This window comes from Anthonomus grandis, chromosome 2 (assembly GCF_022605725.1).
Source record: "Anthonomus grandis grandis chromosome 2, icAntGran1.3, whole genome shotgun sequence".
Lineage (NCBI taxonomy): Eukaryota > Metazoa > Arthropoda > Insecta > Coleoptera > Curculionidae > Anthonomus > Anthonomus grandis.
In genome coordinates this window covers 18317423-18335014 of record NC_065547.1, presented here as the reverse complement: position 1 = coordinate 18335014, position 17592 = coordinate 18317423, and the positions used below count along the sequence as shown (strand labels likewise).

The following is a 17592-nucleotide window of genomic DNA, read 5'->3' as shown; positions in this document are numbered from 1 at the left end:
GCCAAAGTATCCGGTACCGTGGACCAATAATATTGCCGTTAAAAGAATTTTCCAATCACTCTCTAACCATACGGGTATTATGGGCCGGGCAACCATATATTTGGTACCAGATCATTTGATCTTCCTGAACAACTTCTTCCAAGGCGGGTCCAATTTGATTTTGAAATAAGTCCAAATAGGTTTCAGCTGTTAGGTTATAGTCCAATGATATGGTGTCCGAGGTAAATGTATATTCATCGGTAAAACAAATATTTCTTAAAAAATTGCTATCATTATTTGCTCTTTCCATCATTTCAAAAAAAAATGCCATTCTTCGTTCATCTCCTTCCTGCAGCTCTTGATGTTTTTTGAGTTTATACAAATAATATTTGTGTTTTTTTAAAGTGCGCAATACCATTGTATGATGTTTATTTACCTCTTGCCCAAGAACCCTCGTACTAACCATCTTGTTTTCCTCCACACTCAGCAGAATATTAAGATCTCTGTACTTTCTTTCTTCAGCTCTATTTTCGATATCCTGAGTTGAACATTTACAATTATTTATTACGGTACCTTTGGATTCGAACTTATTGACAATACGTTGGACGGAATGGGTCCTGGTGAGGAAATAAACTGAAAACATTTTTTTACTGATTTCCCAGATGGGTAAGGTAATTCTGCAGTTTAGCGGTTTTTGTTAAAACTAACGAAAAATGGTCGGGTTTTTTGCAAAATGGGTGGCTTTGGATATATATTTTTCACTAAGAGTGGTGGAAAGCCAAATTTTATCACGAAGAGAGTGTTATCACGCACTAAATCACTCACTATGGGACATGAATAGAATAACGTCATTAGAATAACCCTGGGCTGGGATTCTAAAATCACGACTCGACCTCGATACGATCACGACTTCGAATTTATTCGATTTGATTTAGGTTTCTTGGTATATATTTGTTATTTTCCCTAATATTTGACAGACGGAAACGTCAATTGTCTTTTCTATTGGTAAACACTAAGAATTTTCATTTATTTTGTTAATTTTTTTCGCATCCGTGTGTTTTTATTTAAATATATGCCCATATTATTTCTTTACAATAAAAAAATGTCGCTTAAAACCACCCATAGGGAAATAATAATTGAATTCATGGAAAATCACAAAAACTTGTTGTGTTTCATCCACTTTTGGTTTTAATATGGCAACATGGGTGCAATCAATAGGACCTATAACACCAGAGAAATTGGATCTCTCTATAAATGTTAATTCATTAATTTGTCTCTCATCTCTATTATTTGAAAAATTAATGAATTTGTCAGCAATAATTTCAGTAATTTTATGAATCCAACGACTTGTAGTAGTTTTGCTAATTCTAAATTTAAAATCTTGTCGAATGCTTCTTTGGTAATAATCTGTGGCATAAAATCTACAAACATACTAAAACTGCTCATTCAATGGTAACTCTACTTCCTCTGCCTCTATTATTAACAGAAGGTTGTGGAAAATAGGGTCGAATTAAATCTATTAGTTGTGTTTAAGAAAGCTTCTTGATATACTAATTAAAACCTATGACAATTGGTAAACAATAAATGAAACAAATACGTTTAAAAAAGGATGCTGTCACATTATGCACGTATTAAAAAAGGAAGAAGCTATATCGTCTGGTGTATACGATATACCCAAGCGTGTCGTCGACAAATCGTTAAAAACTAGGCAATCCGCAAGACACTCACGACTGAAAATTTTATTTAGAATCATTATATCGAGTAATAGTGTCGAATCGTGATTTTAGAATCCCAGCCCTGTATTCGATTAGTTTTGTCAACAAATAGGTTACAACTAAGGTGAGGTTAGGTGTGGTGTTACCAGTTCTGTCGTCTACTGCGTTTTGTCACTCTGCGGCTTCAGCTTTGTTCCCAGTGTGGCTAACTCATGAGTGCCTTCTCTAAAGTGGCAAATTCACTCTATATTTTTTTAGTAACGTGAAATGTTAGGTATTATGCGTAAAATAAATTCACAAAAACTGTTTTTACCTTTTCTTGTAACTAAATCTGTTATTTTCGTGCAACAAACATACCGAAGACACCCATAATGTATTATTATTTTGGTAATTTTTAGATTTTCGTCCGAATTAAAAATAATATGATTCCGCAGTTTAGCGGCTTTTGTCAAATTTGGGGTATTTTCACCGGTTTTCTTTTTTAAATAGCTTAATTTTATCTGGAAAAAATTAATAAAGCGGCGGAAGATGTATTTTGCAAATAGTTTCTTAATAAACAATGTGAAGTACTCAGAAATGGAGGTAAACTGATTTAATTAAATTTTTTGCTGTTTTTTTTTGCATAAATTAAATGACCCTAGTCGTAGTAGTAGTCCCTATCTGTCAAATGGGTTGTCGACTCTGGAAGAATGTGTGCAGTGTTTTGGTTTGTTCCGTTTCTCTATCACCGCGGGGAACATAAGGCGCTGCGCACAGACCATAGATATACCCAACCCAACCCAGCTCAACGCAACCCAACCCAACCCAAACGCAACCCAATCCAATCCAACCCAACCTCCCAAGAGGTTGGGAGAGAGATAGAGGTTCATTAACACCCAGGAGTTCATCAACGGTGGTTCACCAACGGGGAGCTTATGCTCCCCGTTGGGTGTTGATGAAATGGGAGGGGATGGGTTGGGTTGGGTTGAGTTGGTTCCTAAATTGTTCAAGCACCTCTCATCAAATTTTGCGTATTTTTCCATTTTTTTTTAAATGGCCTAATTTTACCCAAAAAAAAATTAAAAGTGGCGGAATTATACGATATAATTCGCTGCGAACATGTGAACTTAAAAAAAAGAAATTTTAAAAATGATGTACTCCTAAAAATAAATTTTCAATTCAAACAAATTTGTGTTTATTACATGTAATTGACATTTTAAGTGATATGTAATGAAACTAGTGTATAATGTTATGATTAAACACTAGTTTCATTCATCATTTTTTATATGTTATGATAATGAATGACTAAAAAAATACAAAGTGAATTCTCCACTTTAGAGAAAGCCAGACTGGAGACAAGGCTTCAGCTGCAGTGAGAAAACGCAACAAAGTCGACTGACTGGCAACACCACACCTAACCTCACCTCAGTTGTCACCTATTTGTTGACAAAACTAATGGTATACAAGGTTATTCTAATGATTAATCGCGTCCTATAGTGAGTGATTTAGTGCGTGATAACAACCTCTTCGTGATAAAATTTGGCTTTCCGCAACTCTTAGTAAAAAATATATATCCAAATCCACCCATTTTGCAAAAAACCCGACCATTTTTCGTTAGTTTTGACAAAAACCGCTAAACTGCAGAATTTCCAATTTCCATCTGAAATAACCCATTTCAGATACTGCTCTAAAACTGTTTCCCGCATAATGCCACTTAATTATGGCTATTTTTCCCTCGATTGAATAATTCATACTTGTTTTCAAATATCGGCTGTCACTGATTTATTGACACTTTTCCTCACGTCAGTGACAATATTCCGTTTACTGGTGCCCGTTTGGTTTTACCTGAACCGAAAATTTGCTAATTTTGCAATTACATTTAATTGAATAATTCAAGATTCGCAAGGGTTTGCCAGATTGGTCTCTTCAAAAAGTTATCTTTCATTTTTTCTATAAAATGTACAGGGAAGCCAATAATTGACCCCCTTAAAATTTACATGAGTTTCCCTATGTTCCGCTCGGCGACCCGGTATAACTGTATATCAGTGGATGAGGACTAGAATCAAGAATTCTACTTATGTTTTCTATGTAAAGTAATAAATGCTCCTATAGACTGTCCTGACTTGTTGTAACTTTTTAAACTTGAATGAACCGATAATATGAATGATAGAGATTAATATGTATTGTTTGGGAGGTGTGATTCACTGAGTTTATGTTGAAGAGTTGTCCAAATTGTCAAGATGCATATTCCTTATCCGTAATTAGTCAGGCTCTGTCTCACTGGGTACACTCAGGATTGCTTATTTCAGCTATTGTCATTCTATAATGACATACTGCCTAAACAGTTGGGGACACTCGGTGCATATGTCTAAGATATTTGCATTGCAAAGAGGATGTGTGAGGGTTGGATTTCTCATATGGGCTAGAGAGAGTGTTGTGAAAAAATTTATTGTATTTATTTATTATATTTATTTAATAATATAACCTCAAGATGTCGGCCGCGTGCTTCAAGTATTCAACAAACTGTATTTTTAAAGAACCAAGAAATGCAGGAGAGGTGTTTGGCTACCCATGTGACTTTTGTAAAAAGGTCCTTTGCAGGGCATGCAGTGGAATCAGTTCAACTGAGATAAGATGTTTGGTGTTGTCTGTTCGAATTATGCCATAAATTATGCCATATTTTTGCCTAAACTGCATTCCTGGAATTAAGAATGCTTTGAGGCTGGACAAACGGGTCTGTGCCCTGGAAAGCACTTTAAGTGAAGCCAAAATTGCCAGTACTGAGAAAATGAGCAATTTGAAAAATCAAATTCGTAATATCAGTGATGAGCTACACAGTTTAAGAACAAGCTTTTATATTATGTTTGATGACATTAAAAAGGATCTTAACGAAATTAAACAAACCACATCTAAGACTCATAAATACTGAAAATGGGCAAACAGGAGACAGCTCAGCAGTTGTTCATGACAGGATCCTTCAGATTCATGGAGGCTGATTTAACAACAGAACAGTGCACTCAGCTAAACACACTGAAGAATGAGCTTAAAGAGAGACAGCAAAATGGAGAGGTCATCATATTATCCCGAAGTATTTGAAGGGGCTTCTTAAGCTTGTGTTAAAAAAAACTAAATAAATTCATGCAGTCAACCAATGAACTTATCTTTGTTGGTATATTACCAGAATGTCAGAGGCCTTGGTAAAAAACTTTAACATCTTTTTGAAAATGCGTTATACTGTCAATACGACATCCTAGTCTTCACTGAAACTTGGATCATAAACGACATAGATAATGCAGAACTACAAAGATAGATTCTCTAGCACCAGTATACTCATTAGAGGAGGCGGAGTCCTAATAGCAGTTCGAAAAACAATGAGTAGCAAGATTCTGCCTCCAACAATGACAAATGAGCATTTGTTTGTTTATTTATTTATTTATTTATTTATTCATCTACGGTTCATCCATTTACAATACAAAGTTATCAAAAGTAGCTAGCTTATATCTAGACTAAAATCATAAATACACATATCCATATACATACAAGTACATTTAAAATCCTAAAACATCACATACACTCTTAAACTTTAAATAAAATATTAAAATACCTAGATTAAAAGACGAGGTCAAATTCACACAGTATGCAAAACATCACAAGTTATTTTTCAATATACACTTAAGATGGCCAAGAGATGAATCAAAAAGGCACCACTTATTCTCTAAAGTCAAGTTATTTGCCTTATGCAAAATCCTTGTAAGGGACTCATTTTGCCCATAATTTGTTGAATGGAAGGGGATATTGAAGATGCAAGTGAAACGATTTTGCCTGGTCACAACATTAAAGTTTATGTTGCCTAGAATCTCAGGACAATCTATACAAGAATTGAGCACACCATGTAGAAAACACATGTCCAGCATATCCCACCTACATATGTTCAAATCTGTTTACCTTAAGTAAGGACAAAAATTCCTCATAAGTATAACTAAACCCATCCTAGAGGCCGCCATTCTAATGAACTTCCGCTGTACCCTTTCAATACATTAAACATGCACCGGATAGGATGGTGACCACACTACAGAACAGTATTCTACTATAGGTTGAACCAAATAGCAATATAAAATCTTTATAGTATTTACCGAAAAACCTACTGTAAGGCGTTGAACAAGGCCCAACGCTACCATAGCTTTGATGACCATATTGTGTAAATGTGGTGTAAAGGAAAGTTTGGAATCAAGAGTTATACCAAGATCCTTAACTTTGTCTGGTCTTGGGAGAGAAATGCCATTTAACCTAAGGTGCCACTAGGCGGTGGATCTCCCAGACACAAATCCGTGTTGTTCCATGTTTATTATTCCTCTTACATCCCAGGCTAACCTATGACTAATAAGAGAATCTAACAGCTTGGGCATATCCAATTGTAGAGAAACCGCCTTGTAGTTCTCCACGCAATCTCTACGGCCACTTTTTAAGATGGGTTTTAAATACCTAGATTTCCAATAACTAGGGAAAATGGATGTTGAAAGAGACAAGTTAAACAACATTTAAAGTGGCTTAACTATGGTACAGACACAGTTTTTCAAAAGAATGGCTGAAATACCATCTGGACCAGAACTGTACTTGTTTGGGAGCTTAATGATATCAAAAAGCTCGGACAACTCAATATGATAAGTATTGCTTTCCACTTTTTGGAATTTGTAAGCTGGTATCTAAACTGCACTATTTGGTGCATAGACGGAGGAGAAATATGTGGAAAAGACATTCACCGTCTCCTCAATGGTTTGAGTATGCTGGCCATCCTTAGAAACTACTGATTCGGGGATATCATTACTCAACTGATGGTCACAGGCGAAAGACCAGAAGTACCTAGGTGTTTCACAAAAATTTGCATCCAGTCGGCTAAGATACCTCTGGTAACACTCCTCGGGATAGAGCTTCTTACACTGCTGCCTTAGGTCAGAGAATTCTCTATACAACACATCTGACTTATGACATTTGCATTTACTATGAGCTATCTTTTTCTCGAAGATAAGGTGTTTCATGTGTGCATGAAACCACCTTGGAAAAGAAGAATGTTTGATTCTCTTTTGAGGGTCCAACAAACCGAGGTATTTAAAATATCATAAAAAGCAGCACAAGCATCGCCAACACTTGCACCTCTGAATAATTCATGCCAATCCATACATGCTAAGCCATCATTAGTTAACATAAAATTACTATTCCTAAAATCGTAAACATACTTATCACAAATAATATATTTAAATGGTTGAGACAAACATATATCAAGTACAATCACATTATGATGAAGACTATTTTCAGAGATATTATCAATAGCTTCTGCTAAGATTATTCTGTCAAAATCACTAAAAGCTACATCTAACATTACTCCTGTACTATTAAAAATTATATTATATTGTAAAAGAGCCATAAAGGCATAACTACTTGCCACAATTTTGGCTGCCAATGTCTCCGGATAGTCCACAATAAGACCGAACTCTTCCAAACTCCACTTGGCCTTGGGTAGATTGTAATCACCAATGATGATCGCCTTAGCTTCCGGATATGAATCTTTTATATCTGCTACGCTGTCGCAAGGCCTCTGATAGATTTCATCTCTTGAAGCCGGCGGAATGTACAAACACTCAAAAACCCATGATTCTGTGCCATGTTCTATCAGGACAAATACTTGTTCTATGCCTTTTTCCCTCAGCTCAATACTCCTAGCTTTTAAACATTTTCTGGTGACTATTAGACTCCACCCTCTCGTTTCTTAGTAGAACTGTTCGAGCTGCAGTCGACCCTAAAGATGTTAAAATCTGTCCAACTGAGCTTTACATCATATCTCTATCTGAGACATCATCTCTCAGTCAGGATTCACTAAAAGGAAAATGTCATAGACACCAGAATTAACTAACTCCTGATGAAACTATCGCAATTTGGATTTAAAACCACCCGCATTATGATAATATACTAAACAAGAACGTTTATTAGTATCATTATCAATTACTTTCCTCTTTGTTGACCCTGCTGGCATGGCATCATTTTTGACATAAAATTTCCCGTAGATCACTCCTGTTGGCCAAATGGTAGGATCCATAACTAAATCCTTTTCTTTGAAATTTGTAGATACTTTAAAGGACAAATTACGGCCTTTTGTAGGTAAATTTTTGATCAGAATGTCATCTTGGACCTGTGGCTGCGAACATGGTCATAAATAAATTCTGGCGAAACACCAGGTTTCTTCTAGGTGTCTTTGTGAGAGCTTCGTGCGGTGTTTTGACTGCCGCGTTAATATTCAAATTACTGTTCTCCTTTGAAGAAATTTTCAGCTAAAAAATTTTCTATTTGGTTTTCCCATAGGCGTAAGAAAATAGAAAAAGAGAAAATACACAAAGAATATATTGGCTCAGGTCTTAGGGTGTTAGGTCTTTAGGAGTATTCGGAGTATAATAAATTTGTTTATTAAATCTGTTTTAAGATCACAGTGCAAATTGCTGAAAAAGGAATGTTATCAAAATTATATAGCTTTGACGGAATCATCTCTTAGGCAGAACATGAAAAAATTTTAGAAGTTTGTCAATGTCAATCTACCATCAGTGATGCACTATGATGACATAAAGTCTGCTTCTATCTATCTATGCCACACGTGGTGGCGGAGTTCTCTGTGGTGTTTCTAAAAACATTGTGTCTGAAAAAATTAGCTTGTGTGATTTTTGCAACATTATTGATGCTGTTGGCTGTAAATTTACTATTAGGTTACAGATATTTTACATGATTGTTTTGTACATCCCACTATCTATCACATCTGTAATTTTCAAGCAATTTCTGGATCAGTTTACACTTTTAATATCAAAGCTCAACCATAATGTAATAATAGTGGGCGATTTTAACGTATCGCATTTTCCTATTAACTCACCTACAGGTAATCATCTTAGTCAAAAGTCTATTGCTGTGAATAATTTTGCTAACACTTTTAATCTTGTTCAGTGTAATCACATCTTAAACTATAATAACAGACTATTGGATCTTGTTTTATCTAACTTCACCTGTACTGTTTCTCGTAGTGATGTGCCTTTTGTCTTGGAGGATTTGCATCACCTTGCACTGGAAATTGATTTTACTGTCTCAGGCCAACGTGTGCATAATTTTCAGCTTAATAAAACTTTTCTCATTCATTTAACTTTAGAAAGACCGATTTCCATCTCCTTGACTCGACTCGATCCTTGAAGCTAACTGTCTACTGGGTATTTATCCTCTAACGTTAATGATGCATGTAAAGCCCTATATGATATATTGAATGGCATATTTGCCGCACACATTCTTCTTAAGCAGCAACGTAAAAGAAGATTTCCAAATTATTTCTCTCGAGAATTGATTAAGAACATTTATAGGAAATAAAAGGCTTTCAAGGACCTTAAAATGTACAATTCTCCATTCTTTCAAAATAAATTCCATTCTCTTAGACGCCTTATCAAACTACAAATATGCAATGAATATAAGTTGTATATGTATATCAAACACCGAAAGGAATATTTATTTGGATCCATCTAGCTTTTGGAATTTTATTGGTTCTAAGAAGGCTGGCACCAGGATTCCTGGTATGATGAGGCTACCCGATGACGTGGTAATTAAAGACCCACAGGACATAGTTGATGCTTTTGCACTGTTCTTTAATGAGGCATTTATGCAATCAAATTTCATTAACCATTCGTCGACTTCTGATAATGTGCCCCACTTTGAAATTTCCAACGTTGACGCTTCCCAGATTATTTTGGCTAGTAAAAAACTCAAAAATAAGTTAACATCTGGTGTAGACGGTGTACCTAGCTTCTTGGTTAAAGATTGCATTGGTGTCCTGGCTGATCCACTGACCTACATTTTCAACTTAATACTGTCAACAGAACAGATTCCTGAAATTTAGACTTCTAAAATAATACCTATTTTAAAAGCTGGGGACTCTGATCAAATCGTGAACAATACAAGCCAATCTCATTACTCTGTAACTTCTCAAAAATCTTCGAAATTATCCTGAATCGGTCGCTATTTAGTCACGCAAAAGAAGTCATCTCTGTAGACCAGCATGGATTTTTTAGCGGGCGATCTTGTGTTACTAACTTATCTTGTCTGTCTAGCCACATCTGTGAATCACTTGATGTTAATACTCAAGTCGATATTATTTATACCGACTTCCAAAAAGCTTTTGACTGGATAGATCACTATATTTTGCTGCATAAATTAACTCAGTATGGTTTTTCAGGGACATTATTTAATTTATTCCATTTCTACTTGATTGGTAGTCGAAATATGTCGAATATGAGGGCTTTAAATCGAAACTTTTTAACGTAACGTCGGGTGTGCCATTTTTTTATAAATGACTTGATTGAGTCACTCACTTGTCATATGCTGGCTTTTGCCAATGATTTGAAGCTATATTTAAATGTATATGGTTTGGAGGATTGTGTTTTTCTTCAGAACTGCCTAAATATATTAGAGGTATGGTGCGCTGTTAACAGGTTAGGCTTGAATGCAGCTAAATATAGTGTGGGCAGTTATTCTAGATCAAAAATACCCTTAAATTTTGATTAGTTTATTAAAGATACAATTTTGAGTAGATTAGAGCAAATTGCTGATCTTGGTATCACCTTTGAGTCTGAATTTACATTCGTTCCACACTTCAACAACATAGTCAAGTCAGCCCTAAGAAGGCTTGGGTTCATAATTAGAAGTTTTACTTTGCAATCTACATTAAGACTGCTTTTCTGTTGCTTTGTGAGATCAAAACAGTAGTTTGGCTGCATTATATGGAACCCACTCTATCAGAATCATGTTGGTCTCCTTGAATCAGCGAAGTTTTTAGCCTTAAGGCAGGATGGCATATATCCAGTTAGAGGGTTTGATCATTGACAACTATTGGAACACTTCAATCTACATCCATTACATCTCAGAAGAATGATCTTCTCCGTAAAATTCCTGCATGGGTTACTGAATAGATTAATTGATGGTCCTGTACTTCTGTCTGGTGTACGTTTCATGGTGCTTAGGCTTAATGCTAGAGTCTAGACATCCCCTAACATTCTTTCTGCCAAGGCCTCATACTAACATCCTGTTGAAATTGCCACTATATACAATATGAGCTATATTTAATCTGTCACATGTGTGATATAAGTTTCTCTCCGGTTCATGTGATTGTTGATATCTTGGTAGATCATTACTCTTGGGATTAAGACCCATTTGTTTAAGTTATAGTTAGTAGGTATATTGCATTTAATTTAATTTTGTTGAATATGTGATTATCTTGTTAAACTTTTATAATTGGGTTTTTATATCATATTAATAGTTATTTGTTCTAATTTTTTGGATAACTTTTGAGATTGTGACTTACTTTTTTTCTTTTCTTATTATTCTTTTAGGTTTGTTTTGTGTTTGTTTTTTTCTTTAAACTATATTTTTCATTGTTTTGCAACTGTTTCCTGTTGGATTATTGGGCAAGTTGCCTGTTGGAAATCAAGGCTTATTATTATTATTATCTATTTTTCAAAAATGTACAGCAACAAGGACTATATATTTGCGGGACTCTCTGCCTTTTGGAGACATCAGTTTTTTACAGCTTAATATATCTGTCTCATCAATCTATGAAAGGTTATCTGCTCTGGATGTGAATAAGGGACCTGGTCCTGACTCAAGGATATTGGCAGTCTGGGTGAGCTCTTTGAATGGTTAATATCTTATCTTACAGAAAGAATACAAATTGTATGTATTCAAAGTTTTCAGTCCACTGCAATGAAAATACCATCAGGTGTTCCACAGAGTTCACACCTGGTACCTCTGCTATTTAATATTTATGTAAATGATATTGCAAATCAGCAAGATCAGCAAGACTGCAATAGACTCCAATCAAACGTGGATCGTTTAACTCAGTGATGTGATGAAAATGGAATGGAGTGTAATATTAAGAAATGCCAACTGAAATTTAGCAGAGGGAGAAATCTTTTAAATCATATATATCATATTATAGATTCCACTTATCCTTTACACTTCATTTAGAATCATTTCTAAATCTTTACAAATGTTAAAGTTTATCACCTTCCTTACCAGAGACTTCTTTAACATTAAAGAAGTCTCACATCAGGAACATTCCCTCAATTAAAGTGTTGTTCCCTAATGAGGCTACATCTGGATAGGAACAGTAATATGTAAATCTATATGGTCCCATCTTATAATATTCATATTCAGGCATAAATTCCTTAGATATATTGCCTATAAGAAACAGCAGGGGGTCGATAACATAAATTATTCAGATCTGGAAAACTCACTTCAAATAACAAATAACTACTCTCCAAATCCGTCGAATGCACAGAGATCTTACTTTGTTCTATAATTTACTGCACTCTCATTCTCATGGCCCCGAATGTACAAGTAAAATAGGACTTCATCTACCCTCTCGGCAAACTAGATTAAACCATTCCTTCTAGGTCAATTCCCATTATATTAATTATGGCCAAAACTCATTTTTGACTAGATCAGCTAGATTAGCAAATAACTTTTCAACTCAGTTGGATTACTGCAAAATATTTAAAAAACAACTTAAGGATTGTAAATGAAATGCTAATTATCCATAATATTATTGTATCTGTCCTGTTTGTGGCAAAACAGAAAACTTATTAATTATTGCTCTTGTTTTATTATTTGAGGCTTAATGAACACTCCTGGTTAAGCTTTATTAAACTTATAATAAATTTTTGACTCATTGTGATTTTGTATTTTTGTTATGTTTGTTTTAATCTTTGATTTTATATATATTTTTTTGAATACCTATTTACTTAAATTATGTATAGAATTATTGTGATACCAGGGTTCAGATTTAATTGAATTAGATGCTTCACAATTGTTCTATTGTAAATTTTCTTTATATTGGGCTGTGGCTTGTTGATAAATAAATAAAATAAAAATAAGTAAATTAAAAAACTCTCCAGAACAAGATCTTCAGATTGCACTATGGAGTGAAATTTTTTAATGCCTTGTCAGCTTCTGTCAGAATTCTTCCACTTTGTATATTCAAAAATAAGGTTACAGATTTCTTAATCACCCTTTTTACTCATTTGACGAATTTACTCACTTCACTGTGGCTTTTTAGCATTGTGTCTTTCATGTTTACATTGCGTTTCTGTTAAAGTTGCATTATATTTGTTAGTTTTACTTAGTGCTTAACACTTGTTCCTTGATGTATCTTTCCTTTAATTATCTTATCTTATTGTATAGTTAGTGCATGGGCTTTATTATTGTATTACTTTTTTTTCTGTATTTTGACTTGTGTAAGTTTGTACTTTTTGGCATGAATAAATAAATTTAAAAAACTTCCCTATTGGCTTGAGTGATATGGTGTGATAGTTTTTACTAATTTTGGATGTACAGTAACATTTTTTGGAAACTTTTCTATTACTACAGCATAAATGATTTCCATTGACAAATAACTAAACTTTTTTGTAGAGTAGGTAAAAATATTATTTTTTAAATAGATATGGATTTTTAAGAATGTTGCCCATCTGCTTCAAGTTCAAGGAAATGAAAATTCAGAATAGTAGGTACCCAAGTCTTACTCGCTCAAAGGAAATAAAAAACATAATTAATGAAAGTTAACACACAACTCAGCCTGACCATAACCAAATAACAATTTCTTATATAATTTAGACACCCAGCTTGTAGAAAATTTAACTCATTTAATCAAGAAGTTTTTAAGAAATTGGGATTTTTCAGAAGAACTAAAACTTGGCAGAATTAATGCTTAAATACTATTATTAAATTCAGAAATACTAAATTGACTAAATACTAGCTAGTTATAATTTAATGAAAGTTAATGGCACACTTGATGGAATTTATGTTTTTAATCCATGAGTACAATTTTTTCTTTACAGTATAATATTTCTTATTTTTATAATGTTCTGGCCAGATATTTAATAATTTGGGAGATGGATGTATGTTACACATGTTCTATAGTTACACTAAAATGGGGAAGGGTATTATTAGGTTTTGATGTGCTCTAGTATTACCATTATGACTAATAACATTTGTAAAAAGGTTACTATATATTTAGAATCTAAGTACATTTTTAATATAAAGTTGGGTAACAGTAAAAATTCCAGATTATTCAAATAAAAGATTGGAGAGTCTGGATTTAAATAAAATAACTTTTAAAAAATATTTCTGTACAATATTAACATTCTTTAAAGTTTCATTGTAGGCAGCACCCTGTCATTTATCATAGCTTAGACATGACTCAGCTAGTGCTTTGTACACATTTATTATTACTTTTTTACTGAGTATATTACATGAGTCATAAAATTTATATTAGTTTTTTTAGGTTAAAACATAATTACTATGATGCTGCCAGAACAAGTACAGTCAATATTCATTTTAAAATCTGGTGTATGAAGTCAAAGTCAAAATATACTTTATTTACTAAGTTTACAAACTTGTGCTAAAAGCCTCATATTCCTAAAATTTACAATACTCGTAGTTATTTGGTTAAACTTGAAACAGGATACAGAATTCATTTTGATTGTACATAGGAGCATATTTCATATCATCAAAGAAAAAACTTATAAAACAAGAAATAAAAAAAATCTAATAAACATATACATAATTAATGTTAAATATTAAAATGAGTCGTTAAAATATTCTCCAATGCTGTAGTAAGCTTTTAGTAAGATTAATTTCTTTAGTTCTCTCCTGAACTTTTTAAGATCTGTAACAGTCCTAATTGAAAAAGGAATGATTAAATATTTTACAACTAATAAATATAAGAGAGTATCTCATAAGTGAGGAGGTAGGGATTAGAAGAGATAAGTTGCTTACTTGATGAGTATTATGACCGGTGCAGGATGGTGGACTAAAGAACTTATATATGAGTGTAGCAGTTTTCAACAAAAAGAGTGAGAAAACTTAAAATTCTTTCAGCTACAAAAAGAGGTTTACAAGAGACTCTCAGACCAACACCACACAGATACCTTAATGCTTTTTTCTGAATAGTTAAAATGATGTTAAGGAGTCCTTTGGAGCACAAACGCCAAAATGGCAACCCATACCAGATATGAGAGCCTTTTAAGGCAAAATAAACTGAATGAACAAACAACCCCTCCAACTCATGCCTGGCAACCCTGACTGCAAAACAACCCGAAGAAAGATTAGCAGCAAGGCCCAAAACATGGTTGTCAAACCTTAAACTCCCATCAATGAAGAGGCCCAGAAATCGACAATAAGAACATGCTTGCTTGGTAATCCCACTATACTCATTGAAAAACACATAAAGTTAGTTTTCTAGACATTTACTGTCAGTGAGTCAAAAGTCAATTACTACTCTTTTAAATATAGTAAGAAAAATGCCACTGGTAAATATCAAATTCACAATATGTACCAAGGGCACAATTAAAAATTCTATATTTGATTTCACAAACTGGTTGGAAACACCAAAGTCATCTGGAGAGGATTTTGCTTTCAAAGTTGCAACAATTTCATTTTCGGTCACCAGGGACAAAAACATGGATGGAAATTCCCTATGTTGCTCCCGGATCACCACATACCACAAACATTATTAGACTTATGTATCTTATTGGCTAGCTTAGAACCAACAAAATTAAAATGCATATTAAGTTCATTAGCTTCGAGAGGTATAGGTCTCTTTCTGGTCAGTGATATCTTGATTATTATTATTTTTAATAGAAGGGATATTAGATTTTGTCTTACATTCATTGGTAGCTAATTTGATTATGTCCCAGGTTTTCCTCAAATCATCCCCAATTAAACTACTGAAAGCAACAATTAAACTTTCTAATTGTTGCTTATAGTAGTTAGCCTTGGTAGTTCTTATTATAAGTTTAGTTTAGTTATTTTAGCAAGTAGTAAGCATATTTATATAGCTTTTGTAACTAATATGAACATTTCCATCTAAAGGATTTCAAATGCATAATTTATGAAGCTCATTTCTTTTTCTAATAGAAATATAAAAAAAAAGTTAAGATAAAAAGTGTTTCTTTTGACATACTAATTTTGTTGCCAGTATTGGTAAATGTACAGGGTCTTAAAAACAAAGTTTTCATTGTCAAGTAAGTTTTTTTAAGTACAAAACCCCAGTATTTTGGTAAAATATACCCCAGTATATTTTACTAGTAGTTTAGTTAGTTTTACTAGTAGATTGAATAAGAATTAAACAATATCATCATAATAAGCAATTATCTCAACAACCATCAATATTTGATGTATAGTGTATCATATATTTTTTGTGCAGAATTAAATGAAGAGTAAAAATTTGGTACATTTACTAATGCTATCAACAAAACACTTTTTATCTTAACTTAATGTCATATATGCACATACCATATTTATTTAACTTAAAAAGTAAGATATAAATTGTAATATATTTTTATAAAAGACACTTACAATTATCAACATTTTCTTTTTGACTTTCCTCTGGCTTCTCTGTGACTAGATAATCATAGGAACCTGGTAGTTGAACAAAGCAAGTACTTTCTGCTGATGAAAAGCTGCCTCCATAATTTCCATACAAAGTTGGGACAGAATCTATGGTCTTATTGTAAGGGTTGCTGTTATAAAAAGCACAACTTTTGTACAAGTCTTTATCAGAAGATCCTTTCTGTATATTACAATAGTTAGATGACTTGCTACTATTTCCATGAATTGATTTATTTACTTCAGCACATGATGGGTAACTTCCTGATTTAATTCCTCCATAACTAGAAGTATTATTCCATTGAGCAGTATCAAATCTATTATACTGACTGTCAATTGTTGCAAATGATTCAATATTACCACAGTAGTTATTATAAGTATAACCAAGGCTTGGGCTTAAGTCCTTATTTGTCAATTCTATTAAATCAATTTTTTCAGGCAATTTGAAACTATCCCAAGATGGCAAGTCTGGGAAAACATATAAAGGATCTGTAGTTTTGTTCTGGCTCCTATCTGGAGGATTGGAAGGCAGTAACATAGAATAGAAATCATTGAATGTTCCTGTTGGTGAAAAGGTTCCTTGTAGTAGAGGAAATTGTTGAAGAGATGAATCAGGGGACTGATTTTGCTGCTTATTATTCATTCCAGTACTCATTAAATATTTGTAATTAAACTTTTTGATAATTTAATTAAATCCTTAATAAAAGTTCTAGTACTTATTAAACATTACAATTACACAGAACACAACTCACAAATAAAGAGAAATGTGTTGTGTGTTGCCTAGTGAACAGACAGAAATTCTGTTGACAGCTTTATTGACGTTGTTGACAAGGCTGGGATTCTAAAATCACGACTCGATCTCGATACGATCACGACTTCGAATTCAATCGCGACTCAGTCGTGACGAGAAAGGTGATTCTAAATTTCAATCGTCGGCTAAACTCGTTTTATTTGATTTGATTTAGGTTTCTTGGTATATATTTGTTATTTTCCCTAATATTTGACAGATGCAAACGTCAATTGTCTTTTCTATTGATAAACTCTAAGAATTTTCATTTATTTTGTTAATATTTTTCGCCTTTCTCGTGTTTTTTTATTTAAATATATGCCTATATTATTTCTTAAAAAAAAAAAAAAATGTCGTTTAAAACTACCACTATTCATTGAAAACTAATAATTCAATTCATGGAAAATCACAAAAACTTGTGTTCAGCCACTATTGGTTTCAATATGGCAACATGGGTGCAATCAATAGGACCTATAACACCAGGGAAATTGGATCTCTCTGTAAATGTTAATTTATTAATTTCTCTCATCTCTTATATTTGAAAAATTAATCGGTCAGCAAGGTGATTGTCAATAATTTCAGTAATTTTATGGATCCAACGACTTGCAGTAATTTCGCTAATTCCAAATTTAAAATCTTGTCCAATGCTTCTTTGGTAATAATCTGTGGCATAAA

General features: G+C 33.3%; 1 protein-coding gene across 1 annotated transcript in view; it reads right to left on the bottom strand.

Annotated features, from left to right (window-relative positions):
• Positions 1-16904, bottom strand: part of LOC126750072 (zinc finger protein 431-like) — a 43019-nt gene extending 26115 nt beyond the window's left edge. Inside the window, exon 1 of the mRNA XM_050459572.1 lies at positions 16101-16904. Coding sequence (XP_050315529.1) covers positions 16101-16785 — 685 coding nt within the window. The 5' untranslated portion in view covers positions 16786-16904. The remainder of the gene's footprint in view (positions 1-16100) is intronic.
• Between the last annotated feature and the right edge of the window lie 688 nt (positions 16905-17592).